This window comes from Neomonachus schauinslandi, chromosome 6 (genome assembly GCF_002201575.2).
Source record: "Neomonachus schauinslandi chromosome 6, ASM220157v2, whole genome shotgun sequence".
NCBI classification, from domain to species: domain Eukaryota; kingdom Metazoa; phylum Chordata; class Mammalia; order Carnivora; family Phocidae; genus Neomonachus; species Neomonachus schauinslandi.
In genome coordinates, this window is record NC_058408.1 from 117,737,887 (window position 1) to 117,756,273 (window position 18,387).

Below are 18,387 nucleotides of genomic sequence, written 5' to 3' on the forward strand. Positions count from 1 at the left end.
TTGGGATGTTGCTAAAAGTAGCTTCTCTAATGTTTCTTTGATTATATACTACACAATTATATCTACCACCACAGTATTATTGGAAAAGTGTGCCATGTGATTTAATTTTCCATACCTCTAATGTAGCTCTTAAAACTACTGTATACATACATGTTTGTTTTTTACTTTTTGTTACTTTTTTTAAAAAAAATTTTTTCTAGGGCGCCTGGGTGGCTCAGATGGTTAAGCGTCTGCCTTCGGCTCAGGTCATGGTCCCGGGGTCCTGGGATCGAGTCCCACATCGGGTTCCCTGCTCCTTGGGAGCCTGCTTCTCCCTCTGCCTCTCTCTCTCTCTGTCTCTCATGAATAAATAAATAAAATCTTTTAAAAAAAAAAATTTTTTTTCTATTGTTGTGATTATTATAAAAGTAATGAATTCTCATTGTAAAATTTCAAACATAACAGAAGCATATGAGTTTAAAAGTAAGAGCACCCCCCTCACCCTTCCCTAATTCTACACCCCCCATGGTAACCTGTTTACAATTTAATATGTATCCTTCTAGATATTTTTTCTGTGCATATTCAAACATACATCCATACTGCAATGTATTTCATAAATTAAATTTTAAAAATGTTTTACTTAAGTCCCTGCTGTTTTTGTTTATTTTGCTCATTTCATTTGTTTATGCAAGAAGGAAGAATGGGGAAGGGAATGATTTTTACTTAAGTATTTCAGAAATTCAAGATTGAAGTCCTGACCTATCAGTAGAAGCACTTGTCACATTTTGCAGCAAATACTTTATTTTGCAGCAAGTCATTTTCCCCTATTGGGAATAATGTTGTAATTAAAGTTGTGTTCCCAAGTAGGAAATTCACATGCAATATAATACAGTTATGATATCAAAACAACAATACAGCTATAAGCCTCTACTTAAATATTTAGACTAAAGTCTATTAAGTGACTTTAAAATTTGCTAGATATAACATACCAATATATAAGAAGTCATAAATACCAAAAAAGTATAAAATCAGCATATGAAAAATACTCTATAGTAAATACTGAACTAAAATTAGTATGTTTATAATAACTGCAAATTTTGTCACTAATTGTGCTTGCCTTCCTAAAATTTAAAATTATTTAGAGATAATTTCATAGAGTCTTGGGTCTAAAAAAGACCTCAGAGTCCTTTATCAATTAGCCATCAAAACTTAGACCTTGAATTATCTTCCTAAATGATAATTTCATTTTCAGATAGTCCTTCTTCTTAGAAATTTGTTCCTTCTCATTTAACTGAAGACTTTTGGCCTGAAGTTTACACATTTTGGGCTGTCTTTAGGGACCTTAAAGATCTAATCCTTTTGAGAGGTGACATTTTGTATCAGAACTCTTAGTTGCAAATGGCAGAAAACCCAGCTCAAACTGACCTAAGCAAAAATGGGAATGTAGTGGCTGTTGTAATTTAATAATCCAGAGGCAGTACTAGTTTCGGATAAATTTGAAGAGATAAGTGAGTCATCAAATATATATCAGTGGCTAGTAAATCAAGTGATACTGAGTAGCCAAAAACCAAATGTCTACTATACATGTCTTAAAAGTATTTGAAGAAAATTGCTCTATGTCCCCCAAGAATTCTTTAAGTTAAACATGCTATTATCTTTCACCCCATCCCCATCTTCATCATGGTCAATTTTAGTTCTCTCCAAATTGTCTTTATCCTTGGCTAGTGGTTTTTGCTGAGAGGTTAACTTAATATCCAAAGTGAGGTTTTAGGACTATGGTAGAATGATCCTTTCTTTTTTCTATAAACTATACTTCTGATGTAGCCAAAATCAAAATCTCTTCTTGGTATCTACTCATGTGTTGGTTTTTCCACACATGCCATTTTAAGGCATGTTTTCCACATCCTATACCTGAGCATTTGGCTTTTGAAAGTGTTTTATGTCACTTGGTAGCATTCAGCACTTCAAATCAGATAACCTGTACCTCTTAAAGAAGTTGAGAAAAAGTTTGTATATAAAAGGCTAATCATTGCAAATAACACCACAGATAATGGAAAACCTAACTTAAGTTGTCTTTATAATAGTAACAAAAATAAATCTTGGGGTTTTTTTGTTTTGTTTTTTAAGATTTTATTTTATTTTATTTTTTGAGAGAACAAGTGGAGAGGAGAGGCAGAGGGAGAGGGAGAAGCAGGCTCCCCACTGAGCAGGGGGCCTGATGCCGGGCTCAATCCCAGGGATCCAGGATCGTGACCTGAGCCAAAGTCAGACACTTAACTGACTGAGCCACCCAGGCACCCCATAAATCTTGTTTTTAAGCAAGACCTAATTTTATTTAAGCAGTGTGACCAAGACATAATCACTCTCTACTGAGCTCTGATCAAATTTGGCTCCATTCTGAGAAAGCTCCATCTTTGTGATACTAAGATAGCTGCCACATGTACTCTTGTCCCAATGTAGTGGAAAAGAGCATTTCTGCTCCTCCAGCCACCTAAGAAGTCCAAGTTTGCTGTCTGATGGGACCACCTGAGGTTACATGCCATTCTCCAATCAGTCATCACAGCCAGGGAGGAAGTTATCATGCTCGTTAAGTTAGGCTTGATACACATAGCTGGCCCCGAAATCGAGGAATAGGGAGAAAATTGACTTCCCTGGAAGCACAAGGATTGTAAGGTGCAGGGGTGAAATTATCAAGAAAACTGGTATTGGATACTGACAGCCAAAACACCAAGGGTATATAGATTCAAATTACCTTCTTCCCCCATCCATACAGCTGTCCTTAGCAAGTAAAATATTTTAAAAAGGAGCTAGAGTCATTCTTAACACTGAAGCCCCTGGTAAACTTTTTTGTTGGGATTTCAGGTGCTGTGTCTCCTTAGTCTAGTTCTCTTCTTCTTCTTTTTTATTCCTTCAGATCTGCTCTCCACCTCAGCCTCATAGAGGGCAGCCTGGTGTATGGAAGATAGAGGGAGGGAAGAAGACATACTCACATTGTAGTGATGGCTACTGACTGTAATTCAGACAACTTCAGAAAATAAAACAACCAGAGGCATTATGGCCTGTGAATGTGTCTGAAGTACCAAAGATGATTGTGTTAACTGAAATAATGACCTACATCCAGTAAAGCTGAGCAACCCCTGAAAAAGCCATTACCAGCTTATTAACCAGCTGCTGTGAGGTCTCCAGGCCTTGAACAGAACTAGTTCAAATTCAAGATGACGGAAGAGAGGATAAAAGTAGGTATGGAAAGATCTGGACATTGAAGGACTAAACCAGATTACCCATGTGGTTAGCCTATATATATATGTATTCTGTGATGGCAAAGGCCCATGTAAAAATACTGCTTTGCATTCCCCATATTAGGTACTTTAGTGTGTCACCTTATTTAACCATCTCAGCACTGCAAGTGAATAGAGCCAGGCTCAGAGAAGTTAAGTAACATTCTGAAAATCACACGACTACTAAGCTACTAAGTGGTGGGACTAGGATTTAAAACCAAATCTGACCTAATTTATAGTCCACTCTCTCTCCATTGTATCAATGGTTCAGAACCCTAACCCTAAATTAGAGTCACTGGTTAAGCTCTTTAAAAATCAAATTCCCAGGTCCCACCACATACCTACTAAGCCAGAACCTCTAGGGGTCAAGTCTGGAAGTTTACGTATTTATAAAGCATCCAAGGTAATTCTGAGGATTAGCCGGGTAGGGAAATGACTGTTAGAGCCTATAATACCATTGGTGGGTGGCCTTGTTGTTCTATACCCTATGCATTCCATTTGCAAATAGAAATCCTCAGGGGAACTGTGTGTTAGGTGAATGTTAACAACAGTCCAAATTTCGACACAGAATTTTCAATCTGTTATGTGCAAGCTCTCCAAATAAAGAGGGGAAATAACTGAAGGAAAAAGCAAGAATGGTGAACCAGGTTTGGGAAGGATCTTGCCTCAGAATGCCAGCCTGACTCACAACTTCGGAGCCACATCAACTAAAGTAGAATGAGCTAACCCAGGATTACCTTGAGTCTCTTCCCCAAATTCCACCTCATCAATTATATGAAGAGTCTCCTCAAAATCCAAAAGAGTTGCCCACTAAAATGTTTTCCTCCCTCCCTCTCTCTCTCTCAGGTGCACATATACCTTAGCCCTTTACACTGCGAAATTGGATTTTCAGGTTCAGCTCTCCCTCCCTTCCACATGGCCTTTCTCTGGGACCTCAGTATGAACTATAGACAGCCACCCTGTTCCTTTACCTTAAAGTACATAATAACTCCAACATTTGCCACCTAATTCATAAAACTCTCACATTCAGGGGACATTCAGATAGTGAGTCAGTCGGATAAAAAAGATTATTTGTCTCAACTAACTTGTTTTTAGAAATCTGCAGACAAGAGCCGCCTTATACACAGAACAAGTCTTTGGGAAACATGGCCTACCACAACACTTATCAAACTTTAATGTGCATGCAAATCACTTGGGAATCTTGTTAACAGGTAGGTTCTGATTTTGTAGATTTCACAGAGGGCCCGAGATTTTGCACTTTAAACAAGCTCCCAAGTAATAATGATGTTGCTGTTCTTCAGGTAAGAGTCTACAACATTGCTTCTCAGATTTGGCTACACATTGGAATCACCTGAGAAGTTAAAAAAAAACTGGTGTCTGGGTCCCACCTCAGAGGCTGACTAAATTGGCATTACGATTTTTTTTAAAAAAGATTTTACTTATTTACTTGAGAGAGAGAGAGAGACCGAGCATGAGAAGGGGGAGAGACAGAGAGATAGGGACTGGGAGAGGGATAAGCAGACTCCACGTGGGCCCAACTCAGGGCTTGATCCCAGGACCCTGAGATCATGACCCAAGCCGAAGTCAGATGCTTAACCAACTGAGCCACGTAGGCACCCAACATTATGATTTTTAAGTTCCCTAGGTGAAACTGTTGTGCTGCAAAGTTTGAGAGCCTCTGGTCTACGACATGGAAAATATAAACAGAGAATAAAATTAATTAGGCTAATAGGCTTAAGTAAGGGGATCCTAAATTCCTCAAGTATCTTGTTTTTATTTGAATCTCTCAGTATATAACACAATGCTTGTTATATAATAAGTCTAACAAAAGTTGCCTGAATTGAGTTGCATAGTATCCTGCCCCCACCTCTGAAAGCCCGACTTACCAATTGACTCAAAACCTGTAAAATGGGTCCAAATCAGACTAGTTAAACTCATCATATGGCCTGATAAAGTCTAGGATATCAGGCCTGAGTTTATTTCTTTGCCTAATAGACAAACCAAAAAATATGCTCAGAAAGTGGTTGTGATTGCCCTTCAGGTAATTTGCCCCTTCAAGAAAACAGAAGCGCCTCTTTCAGCCTCTTGGAAGCTATTTTGTTCAGCACTGAAGCTATGCTGCCAGCCTCACAAAAGCTGAGATGGACCCTTTCAACAAGTGGATCAGCTGGCAGGAAAACTGGCTTCAGAGTAATGGACCTTTTAAACATTTTCTGTCCTCTTTGGGTGCAGAGCTGATCTTAGCAGTTGATTACATGCTATCTGCTCGACTTTCAAGGACAATATAAGCAATCAGTATTTTTTTCTAGAAGTCCAAGATGCAAATTAGCTCAGTTCAAGAAAAACTGCATAGACCCACGGAACTTTAGAACCAGGAGGACCCTGCTCTAACCAAATATATCAATAAGAAAGTTGGGACCCAGATTGGTGACGTCACGTAAGATCTCCTATCTACTTTATGGACTATAATTTCTTCTCCTTGCTCCTGGTTCAGCAGTACTCTTCACTGACAATTTCTACCTATAATCAATAATATTCCTATGCCAATTAAACTTTAATTGACAGTTTGGCCATGATGTGACTATGCCTAAATGACATCAACCACAACACAAGCAGGCCCAAGGATGGTTCTTTTATGGAATGTGTTTATTGTTGAGATTAAAGAATATAACAGAAATATAAAACAAATTAAAATGTAGCATGATTTTGTATAATCGGTGGATGTTAAGAAATGAGAATCAATTTGGCCTTAACAATTAGAATAGTCTCCTTTGAGTAGTTCAGGGACAATAACACTATAACCCTATAATCTCCAGCTACAAGGATTATACTGACTGAGGGTCCCATCTGCTATATACTGACATCCATCATTGCATTTGCATTGAGGCCATTCTTCCCAGCATGGTAGGGACACTAACTCAGGCCCTGACGTGGGAGATGTACAACTCCTTTGACAGGTGACCTAGGCTCAAGGATTCCCCATCAGCCTTGCCAAATTTTACTTTATACTGTACTTTTGGGCACCTGGCTGGCTCAGTCAGTGGAGCATGTGACTCAATTTCAGCATCGTAAGTTTGAGCCTCATGTTGGGTTATAAAGATTACTTAAAAATAAAAACTTAAAAAAAAAATACTATACTGAACTCTAAGATGCTTCCATCCAACTTTTCTCCTCTCTCTCCTGCACTTGGAGTCAGACTTGAATCCCATGGCTTTCCCAGCCTCTCTCTGCTCCTGTCCATTTTCTCTCACAGAATTTTCCCTAATAAGTTTCTTTTTTTTTTTTTAAAGATTTTATTTATTTGACAGAGAGACAATGAGAAAGGAAACAAAAGCAGGGGGGGTGGGAGAGGGAGAAGCAGGCTTCCCGCCAAGCAGGGAGCCCAATGCGGGGCTCGATCCCAGGACCCTGGGATCATGACCTGAGCTGAAGGCAGACGCTTAATGACTGAGCCACTCAGGTGCCCTCCTAATAAGGTTCTTGTATTCAGGCCTATTTTGGTGTCTGCTTTTGGAGGTCAAATTAACTCACCTAGTGAAAAAAATGCAATTAGATGATTCTAATTGGCTGTAGGGTAAATCATGTTCACATAATATTAAATGCCGTTTATTGTTTTTTGACTTTTTGGATCAGTAATATAGTTAAAGAACAGAACATAATTTTTCCAACCTTGTAATATTTGAGTTGGATAAGAAAGGGGGAAAGAGGTTAAGGGAGGGTAGAAACCAAAAAAAGACCTCATCTTATAAAAAAGGAAGTCAAGAGACTGAGTTATAACTTGATGGAAGAACAAATAAGTTTAAATATATTATTGTAAATTACAAAACTAATTGATAAAGTAACTAAGAATTGAGTCCTAACTGTCAAAGCTGGGGGGAATTGGATAAGAGTTCTTTACATTCAGTAATTAAATCCTCTCTTAACATAGCAGGAAATCAATAAAGTCTACATTAAATAGATCAATAGCATTATAAGCACATCATGGGCACCCACTGCAGGCTGGGATAGCCTCCTCCCCCAAACCTGACCTTTCTTGCTCTTTCCCTCCCCACAAAACAACAGAGCTAGTTTATTTATTTATTTTTTAAATAATCACCTCTTTTTTCTTTTTTAAGATTTCATTCACCTATTTGACAGAGCGAGAGAGAGCACAAGTTAAGGGCAGCAGCAGAGGGAGAGGGAGAAGCAGGCTTCCCGCTGAGCAGGAAGACCGATGTGGGACTCAATCTCAGGACCCTGGGATCAAGACCTGAGCCGAAGGCAGACGCTTAACGACTGAGCCACCCAGGCGCCCCAGAACTATTTTATATTTAATGGCCAACCTTTTATCATGTAACTTTCTGCTCTGACACTTCCTCCTCTCCTCTTCCCCACTTCTCTCCCAGGACGAAGATTCTTGTGTCTCTCCAATTCTCTTCTTAGCCAAGGTTCTCTGAATCACTGAGATGTGCTTTCTTCTCTGTAGCTTCCTCTTTTCCTGTGATTAAGTCATACACACCTCATCTGACCCCAAACAAAACTCCCACCTTCTCTGGTAGTTTCATATTTACTAAAATAAATTTTTCATTAAGCATTTTGTTGTATTTCACTATAATTGAATTAAAAAACAGCGCCTAATTACTAGAAACATGCACAGAAATGCCATGTATATATTCCCATATTTGCTCTGAACCTAGAAGTCTCTATAAGTGATGAACTAGAATTCTCAAGATCTCCTTTCATGGTGGCACCTAGGCAGAATAAACAATGAAATAATGAAGGTGAGATGTGTAAGCTTTGGGAAAGTCATATCTCATGAGAGGACAGATATGCCTCACGGATAAACTCTGAAGGACAAGCATGGATTGGTGTCACTTGAACACTGAAGACAACACACTGGCCTGTCCTTCAGAAAAAGCCATTTCTGTCTAAGCTGATTACACTCCTACAACTGGGGTAAAAGGGGGTGAAGGTAAAGAAAGAAAGAGATGAACATGCAAGAGTTCAGAAGTCAGCCTATAGAGGGGTTCCCTCTCTTCATATCTCTAACTAACCAGCAGTTTGGAGCAAAGCCCTAAGAAAAAGGGAATGCTAGTTTAGCTAGCATCTGTAGATGCTGGTGACATATGAATAACCATAGCTAACTCCTACACAGAATACACTACGTACCAGGGACTGTTTTAAGTATTAAACTTACAAAATCCACACAAAATCCCTATAGATAATCATTTTTACTCTTTCCTTTGCATATGAATAAACTGAAATTTGGAGAAATTAAGTAAGCCCAAGATCACATAGCTAAGAAGTGGAAAAGGGACTCAAACCCTAGATGTCTGGTTCTAGAATCTAACATTTGACCACCATACAGTATTTTCGAAATAGTATTAAAATTTGGAATAAGGGAAGATAGGACCAATCTTTACAGAGACTGTAGGACAATGCTACAGAGGATCACACCAAGCTCAGACATTCTACAATCATAGGTCACCCAACACTGTTTTACATAGGGTCCCAAAACTCCCAGAAGGAATTACGAAAAAGAACTAGTTGTCCTCATTAACTGCCTTTGATGCTGGGGTTAAAAGGTGCTCTGAAACCACTGGGGGCTGGAAGAGAAGGAAACAACAAACTTCCATGTTTATTCTAAGGCTGGCCTTGTCCAATTGAACTGTAATTGGAGGAGTCACCAAATTTTGGGAGGTGGTCTCACTAATTCCAGCAGATGGCAGTGCTGTATAACACGTCAATTTAAAACAAAGCAAAACAAAACAAACCTTCCTGAAGCTCTGGACTCTAAGAGAGAAAACTCACAAATGATTCTTTTTTTGGTTTTTAAAAAGTTTTATTTATTTAATCTCTACACCCAACGTGGGGCTCAAACTCACAACCCAAGATCAAAAGTTTGCATGCTCTTCCAACTGAGCCAGCCAGGCACCCCTAAATGGTTCCCTTTTAGAGTTGAGAAGTAAATATTGAAGTATAACCCCATTCCCTGAAAATTCCTGTTTTCAATTTAGAGACACCACATGCAACCCCAAATCTCTGCAATATCCAAAGTCCCAGACACCCTTACGGATCCCCTCATCAGAACATTTATTAGTGTTAACTAGCGTTTAGTGCTCCATTGGCCTTGGGTATCTGCTGGAACCTCAGCTAGCTACATAAAGTGGCTGCCCCACGTCCCTTTCCCCTACTCCCAGCTTCTTACCCTAAGAAGAGTACAGGATGATTCCAGCCCATTCGGCCCAGTACCTGAGTTCCTTGGAATGGCCTCAAATTTCTCCAGCACTTAAAGAATTCTTCCTCTCCTAACCTCCATAGTATGCAGTGCCCTTAGCTTCAGGTAAGCATTTAACAACTTCATGGTATTGTTCTCATGGTGATGGTTTCAATTTACCAATTAGGCAATTAACTTGAATTCATGGAAGGTGTGCTCTCAGTATTTTTAATTCCCTATCATAAAAACATGATATCAGATTCTGATGAGGTGCTTAATAGTCATTAATTGATCAAAGCCTCTCACCAACTCTTAAGAATGTTTGCCAGCATGCTAATTTTCAGTAAGTTTCAGTTTGAGGCCGGCCGTAGCACTGGGCAAAAGACTCCAGGCAGGGATTTCTGCTCCTGACCAAATAGTGGTGTAGTTTTCCTGTAAAGGAAAAGCAGCTTGTGCGGTACCTGTCCCTGAACTCCCAGCTCATCATGCGTGAGGCACAGGTGCTCCACCTTTTCCTAATGTCCCAGGGCTCCTGTGGAAGCCCCCACCCCTAGGCCTTCTACTCAATTTGAACAAAACAGAGCTTTCTAATTAAGCCTGTTTGGGTTGAACACAAGTCATATCATTTTTACTTTCAGGCCTCAATCAAAAGTTTTCGTTATTTCCTATATTTCTACCAACTCTTCTTTTTGCTACCTTTATTTGCTTTTCCAAACCTGTCCCATGATACTCAGTGCTCTGGAGCTCCTACTATTCATGGGACACTTCTCACCAGGTGTCTTATTTAGACCCACAAATTGTAAATATCTAACACATTGCATCCATTCTGGGTGCAAGAGCAACTTCAAGCAAACCCAACCCTTCAATCAGCCCCAGTCCCGCTGTGTTACAATTCTCATTAGCGGTTTTTTTATTCATTCTTTTTTTCATTCATTTACTCACCAAGTATTTATAGAGTGCCTACTATATTTTAGGCACTGGACTGACTGGTGAATAGTCAGTATGATCCCTAGCCTCAGAAAGCTTGTGGTTTTGTGGAGGAGATGACATCTTAAAGTAAACACACAAATGAATATTAATTATAATTAAAATATGTGTATTTTAATTATATATAATTTAGAGACACCAAATGCAACCCCAAATCTCAGCAATATCCAAAGTCCCAGACACCCTTATAGATCCCCTCATCAGAACATTTCCTTGACATGGCCTCAAATTTCTCTAGCACTTAAAGAATTCTTCCTCTCCTCTCCTAACCTCCATAGTATGCAGTGCCCTTAGCTTCAGGTCAGCGTTTGACAACTTCATGGTATTGTTCTCATGGTGATGGTTTCAATTTACCCATTAGGTGATAGTGGGGATATATAATTTAGATGGGGCAGTGGTTAAAGATGGGCTTTCTAGAAAGTGACATTTATTTATTTATTTTTAAAGATTTTATTTATTTGACAGGGAGAGACACAGCGAGAGAGGGAACACAAGAAGGGGGAGTGGGAGAGGGAGAAGCAGGCTTCCAGCGGAGCAGGGAGCCTGATGCAGGGCTCGATCCCAGGACCCTGGGAGGACCATGACCTGAGCCGAAGGCAGACGCTTAACGACTGAGCGACCCAGGCGCCCCTAGAAAGTGACATTTAAACTGTGCCCCAAAAGTTGAGAAATGAGCACACTGAAGGATCAGCATACGCAAAATGACCTGGGGAACCTATAGAGAAGGGCACTGCAGTATAGCGAGCTGCAGGGGTGCAGCCCAACGTGAGGTTTGGAAGTTAGGCAGGGGCTACACCCTGCTGGACCTTGTAGACCATATTCCAGCACTGAATGCTCATACCAGACCTGTAACTTGTGATTCTAAAATAGGCTCTCCTCTCCCCTGTTGAACTTTGAAACTAGAGTCAGATGTCCAAATTTTTCCCTCTGCTTGAGCAGGGATTGGCAAATTTAGACCCAGAGGCTTTCAGAGTCTGCTGGAATCTCAGGTAACCACATATCCCTTCCCTTCATTCATATCTTCTTCCCCACCCTGAAGCACACCCAGACTCTGCTCAGGACCCAGTTGTAGAAACAAGCTCTCTGGGAATGTGACTATGTCTTCACCATTGCTAGGACTGGGGCCTCTAATTCTTCCATCATTGTGTCAGTGGCAAAAACCTAACTTACCATCACAAAAGAAACAATTTTATGGGAAAACTGAAAGGATCGTATTTTAAAATGTTAACTTTAATGCTTTTAAATGTCAATTCAAATCTTAAGTTGATCACACATTAACTCCTTAAAAATAAAATGCTTTTTATTTAATTTTAGATCAGCCCTACGTCTAGACTCCTCAAAGAGGCCTCTGATGCTTAAATAATTAAGAATAATAATGAATGTAATAATCATCACTCTTTTCCAAAATTCAAAAGCACTTTTCAGTTATTTGACACCTCCTTAAGCTACAGGAAGATAGATCACATCAGGGCTGGGGAGAGAAGGAAGAAGAGTTTTAACCTGTAATTCAGACACCCAAAGTCCGCAGAAAGAAAGGGGACCCAATCAGCTTCGTAATGATGTGGTTCATTAACAGGTGATACCAACCACCCATACCCTCTGCTTGCATGAATAAATTATTCTTGCCAGGTTCAGTTATTCCTTGACAGCTGAAGGAAGACCTGTCCTGTCAGCATGTTCATATATTTCAAACAGCTTCACCATGGGGGAGGGTAAAGGGCAGATAATTGTAGATGCTATGGGATGATTATGTCAAGTTCATTTTACTGTTCTATTTTTGTACATGTTTGAAAATTTCCATAATAAAATGTTTTATTTTAAATGTCAGTCTTTTTATTGTGATTTGGTATTTCCAGATCCCTCTACCAAATATTTCTCTGTTATGGGACAAAACCCCAGTCATGTCTCACTGGAAGCTGCTCTGGCAACAGATATAAAAATCTATTGTTTGGGGCACCTGGGGACTCAGTTGGTTAAGCGTCTGCCTTCAGCTCAGGTCGTGATCCCGGGGTCCTGGGATCCAGCCCCGCATTGGCCTCCATGCTCAGCGGAGAGTCTGCTTCTCCTTCTCCCTTTGCCCCCCTCCCCACTCGTGCTTGCTCTCTCTCTCTTAAATAAATACGTAAAATCCTTTAAAAAATCTTTAAACATCTATTGTTTGGTGGAGTTAGAAAAAAATAAAGACTCGAACTTTGAAGTATGAGAAGAGAAACACAGATATCTACCTTGAGTTCACACTACTTCAGTTCAATAAACAATTTCAGAATTAGACCCATTGAGACCAGGAAGGTGAGTACCAGATAGACATTACCATCTTCGTCATGACTGGGCAATGGTGCAGGCACTTAAGAAAGAATTCAACTCCTGACTGAGAAAACATGATTCTGGTAATGCAGAAGATAGAACTCTCTTTTGGGACAAAGTATGCTTCCCAACCTTCTCTCTGCTAACACATACATAAATGCTCCCAAAGAGAGGCCTGGATCAATAAACAGCAAATTAAATCACTTAGCCTGGAAGTAGTGGCCTTGATAGGACCAGACTCTTGGGAAAATTCCTGGAAATCTCCATTCTAGAATCTTTCCATCTACACGAATTGGGAGAGTGAATCATAATCCAAAGGATTTTATCTTCCCAAAGGAGGGCCTGTTTCCAAATGGCTTTTTGAACCCACATAAGAAAAAAACCCAAGCAGGCACAAAGGGAAGGAGGCAGGTTCCAGCATCAGACACCTTCCTAGCTTTACAGGATTTCACTGGAGCCAGAGGAAGGCAGTGGCCACCTGGTGCCCCAGTTTCCACATCTATCAAATGGTGATAATATAGGTTATTATGGGAATTAAATAAGACAATGCATAGGAAGTGCTTAGCACAGTAGCTGATACATTGGAAGTATTCAATGAATGGGTTTGGCTTTTGTAAATTGATTGTTTACCACATCTTTGTTTTTTTGTTTTTTTGTTTTTAAGATTTTATTTATTCATTTGACAGAGAGAGAGAGAGACAAGCAGGGGGAGAAGCAGAGGGAGAGGGAGAAGCAGACTCTCCGTGGAGCAGGGAGCCCGATGCGGGGCTCGATCCCAGGACCTGGAGATCATGACCTGAGCCGAAGGCAGATGCTTAACCATCTGAGCCACCCAGGCACCCCTGTTTACCACATCTTTGTATGCTAGCTACATTTTAGCATAATTCAGACAAGCCCACTCACCATTCAATCCAAACCCCCTGTACAGGGAAAAATGTTTTTCCAAACACAAATATAAACTCACTTTATTATAAGGCTTTTGAAATAAGAAAATATTAGCATAAATATCTGATCTATTAGTAAAATCACAATCTGAAAAAAAGGCCCAATGGTATAATGTATCTATAGAAATTAGTTTCTTTGCTTTTCTAGTCAGTCAATTTCAAAGTAGAACTTGCAGTGATACAAAGTAATATTTAAGGTGTAGAATCATCACACCACAATTTTGTTCTTGATTCCACAAAATGCATCATTCTTACAAATTCCTCCCTTTTGAAATAAACAGTATAGGCACTTGGAACCTTAACAGTAAAATTTTGTGAAGTTGACAATGGTAGACTCTAAGATCTACATTTTCCTTGCTGGTTTTCTAAAAATGCTGCTCCAAAAGGGAAAGTAAAATATAAATTTATGCATGTATAAAGTAAAAATATCCAAAATATTTTATATAAATTTTTAAAAGCTCTGGCTTCTATACCCATTTTTCATGAATACTTATAATACTTTAGAGAAATTATATTGCAGAACTGGATAAACAAAATTTTACTGTGATCACTAGGAAAAAATATGTATAAGAATATTTATAACTATATTTCAAAAAGTCTTTAGGCTTGAAGATTCAAGAAGTGGCATTCAGTGTAAAGTGCTGTTCCAAACACACATAAGTTCATTTTAACTTTGACTTTTTACAGATATTTTCCCAAATATTGTCTTAAAATTGCAAGTGACAAAGTAAATGGGTTTAAACTAAAGTCTTTAAGTAAAAAGATAACAGGCAACATTCAAATTTATCTTTGGAAAACAACTATGAAATACTACAGCTTTCTTCCATTAAATCAAGTCAGTATTTCATTCTGAAAGCAATGTATTAATATGTAACTTTATGAAATAATCCAGTTATAGGCAAAGACTCTTGCTACACATGCTTAGTCAACCCAGGATCTTCTTCAGGGCTGTTGTTTGTGAGGCCTCTCGAGGGACAGTGGGTTAAATGGCTTTCAGGGTCAAAATATTTCTTTAAGGTTCAGATTTAAAATTTTTCAATAGTTAAAATCCCCTTTCAATTGTGTAATTGCTCCTAATTTACAGGTATGACATGATTTGGGGATGTAGCACTATCATTCTGCGGATTTAAAGTGGTTGGAGACAAGCTGGGGGATCTGGCCTTTCTCTTCTCTCCCGTGTTCTCCCTCTGGAAAGTCAGAAATTATTCCAAACTATAGGAAAACAGAGTACTTGAGAATGAGTAAACTATTCTAATCCAATGGGTGTAGGTATGTGAAAGAGTTCTATGAACTGTAAAGTATCACACCAGTAGCCTTCTTAACCTTCTCTTCTCTCTCCCCTGACCAAAGCTCTAATTAATGAGAGTGCTCTGATGCTGAGCTGAACCCCTGAAGCCTTCTCACTCAGCTGAAGAGGCCCATCAAGTTTCTAATGATTATCCATAAAGAGGTCAAGAGCAGTGGACATTGGAACAAGAATTAACACAGGGAGAAAGGAATCTCACCTTTAGAATATTTTTCAGGCTAACCTCCCAAGTTCTGTTTTGGGTAATGATGAACCAAAATGTCTGATCTGAAAAGAAAACTCCCATCAGAGACCTGCTGATTCAAGAATTCAATTCCTGCCCAGTTGGAATACTGCCAACATTTTTCAGTTCCTAGCAGGAATGTGTGTACAATTCAAATAAAAGCTTTGTTTCTAATGAAAAAAAAAAAAAGAGAGGGAGAAGGAAGTGTTGGTGTTAACATTTCAGGTAAGATTTAGAAATCACACTTGTGACTTGGTGTATTCGGTTAAATTCAGTATTATATGTGATAGTAACAGAGGTGAGTGCCTGATCAGAGGTGAGGGGCTCAGCCTTAGGAAGAAAGCTTTCCGTGGAGGTGGAAGGTGAAGATGCCAAACCTGTCTCATAGTGGAGTTTCTCATTAGGGTTTTACATGGAGTTGTGGAAGAATGCTTTAGATTTCTCAAAAGGCAGTGATTAATACAGACCCCTTTCTCCAAAAAAGCATAAAGTAAGCAAATCTACATGTCACTGTTTCTGTTTACATTCTAACTGAGGGAGTGAGATGGAGGGGCAGAGAGTTTGCAACAAAGCTTCCCAACGTCATCTGCTTTGGTCATGCTTTGTAATTACCCCTAATTACAGCTAATTATAGCAGCAGAGTCCTAACATTCTCCATAGAGATGATGCTCATTGCCTGAAAGATAGTTCAATTGTGAGTACAAATCCCAAATGAGGAAACTCTGAGCTGGTCCAGCTTGCTTTGTTGCTCTTTCCCCTATAAACATGTTAATAAAACAATAAAAATAATTTCTTTGGAAAGCAATGCTTCTGTCAAAATTAAACGCTTCCGAGACACGTACAACACAGTGGTCCCCCCTCTCTCAGCCCTGAAGGTTCCCAGGCTCAAGCCATTTGTCGTGTGGGGCTGTAACGAGGTGCTGTTAGAACCACGGATTGCTCATCTTTGTGATCTAACTCTCTTGCTACAGAGTAAGCCACCGATCCGTTGGTCCATAGCTGCAGCTTAGGGTCAGATTCTTCGGCAAGGAACCGCAGCTGGGTTTTTCTCATCTTCTTTACAAGTCTAGCGAAGCCAAGCAACACAGAACTCAGTATCATTGAAAATCCACAGAGAAGAAATGCCGCAGTGTAGCTCCCGGTCATGTCGACAAGCCGTCCTGTAACAAGCAACAGCAAAATTACACTGTTGAGTGGAAAATCCAATTACGTACCTACTCCCAAATCTAATAATTTCTAAGGCTGATAAACAATAGATTGCTAGAGCCACCGTTGTAATTTTGACACAAAAAGCAGATCTAAAAATATTGTGCAGCAACTGAAAAACGCATTCTGTTTCCTAGGAAAACTAAAATGGATTGTTGTTCTGTAAAGTACTTGGAAGAGTGTCCCATTCTTAGTAATCACACAACAAATATTATTATCAATACCAGCAAACGTGGTAGAAAAGATAAAATAGTGTCTTTCAAAGTACTGATGTTGGGATCATTTATGTCTGCTGTCAAGAGAGTATAATTGTCCTGAATGTTAGTATTCCCAGTACCCATGTACTGTCTATCTGGAGTAACATAACATGCTTCTGGATAAAGCAGAATTCAAATTTTCAGTTGGAACCAGTCGTTGCACCCACTGCAGTTTGAAAATCAGAACTTTGGGCCATTGTAGAAGTTGCCAATGTAAACTTCACCAGGTATCACTTTGCAGTCATGGCCTTTTCCCCCTTTATTTCTTCTTGCGACAAATTAATCTCAATAACTATTCCAGCTCTAAATTTTGAGGAGAACCAGGGCATATGATATGCAAAACATAGGCCATGATGATCAGAAAATCAATGGGGTCAAATTAGACCTTGGCAGGCAATTACTTTGGGATTAAAAAGTTTTTTAAAAACTCCTCTAAATTGGGGTGCCTGCGTGGCTCAGTTGGTTGAGCATCCGACTCTTGGTTTCGGCTTAGGTCACAATCTCAGGGTCGTGAGATCAAGCCCCACATCAGGCTCTGCACTCAGTGAGGAGTGTACTTGAAGATTCTGTCCCCTTATCCCTCCCCCAGCTTTCTCTCTCTCTCTCTCAAATAAATAAAATAAATCCTTTAAAAAAATTCCTCTAAACTTAAATCCACTGGAAAAGTATATGATTTTTCCTTTCACCCACTTCAATTCATTAGTGAAAAATGGTATGGAGAAATTGTTATAAGCCCCACAGTTTCCTGCAATCCAAACTACTCTGAAATATTTTAGCTATTGTGTGACTTACTTATGCATTTCTGTAGCACCAAACGGAAGAGACTGAATAGAGAGTTGTCATTTTAAAGGTAATTAAATAAGAGAAGTATTATGGTAAGAACCTCACACCCTAATCCTCCAATGCCTGGCAACAGGTATAATCTCTGATTTGCCAAAGTAAAGCCATGGATTGAAAAAAGATCCAGGAATCCCAATTTCATTGATGCACTATGACTTTTTTACAGAATTAGAGAATTATACTGCTCCTAAAGGTTGGTAAACACAAAAATTGGCTATTGAGGAAGGATGTGGGGACGTTTTGGGGGCAGTTTTCCAAAATGAAGCACTAAACATGTAGTCCTATATTACCGAATTTAAACTGACCAGGATTTTTTTATCCACAACCATGAAGGAACCACAGTTTCCCCTAGTTTGCTGCTTTAGCAATCACTAGGGTTTGGAAATAATTCTAAACTGTTTATTTACAACATCAGCTAAAGAAGAAATCCTGCCTTCTTCAAAAATTCCCTTCCTTTCTTCTAAGCAAATGTTTGGCTCATTTCTTTTTTGCCTATCTTCAGGGACCTTCACTCTCTTGGTTTAGTTTAGGCAGGGCCTGGGTGGCTCAGTCGGTTAAGGGGCTGCCTTTGGCTCAGGTCATGATCCAGGAGTCCTGGGATCAAGCCCTGCATCGGGTTCCCTGCTCAGTGGGGAGTCTGCTTCTCCCTCTGCCCTTCACCCTGCTCTTGGGCTCGCGCACTCTCTCTCAAATAAATAAAGAAAATCTTAAACAAAAAAAAGAACCAATTATTCTCAATCTTTAGTGTGCATGAGCACCACAAGAAGGCTGGTTCAGAATGTACATTCCTGGAAAGATTCAGATCACAAGGAAAAAATCAAGGAATCTGCATTTTGTAACAAGGGCCCCAGGGGGTTTTGACGCAGG

General features: G+C 39.5%; 1 protein-coding gene across 1 annotated transcript in view; it reads right to left on the reverse strand.

The window, feature by feature from the left end:
* Positions 1-16,102: 16,102 nt before the first annotated feature.
* SLC16A12 (solute carrier family 16 member 12) overlaps positions 16,103-18,387 on the reverse strand; it is a 72,394-nt gene continuing 70,109 nt past the window's right edge. Inside the window, exon 7 of the mRNA XM_021699973.1 lies at positions 16,103-16,377. Coding sequence (XP_021555648.1) covers positions 16,103-16,377 — 275 coding nt within the window. The remainder of the gene's footprint in view (positions 16,378-18,387) is intronic.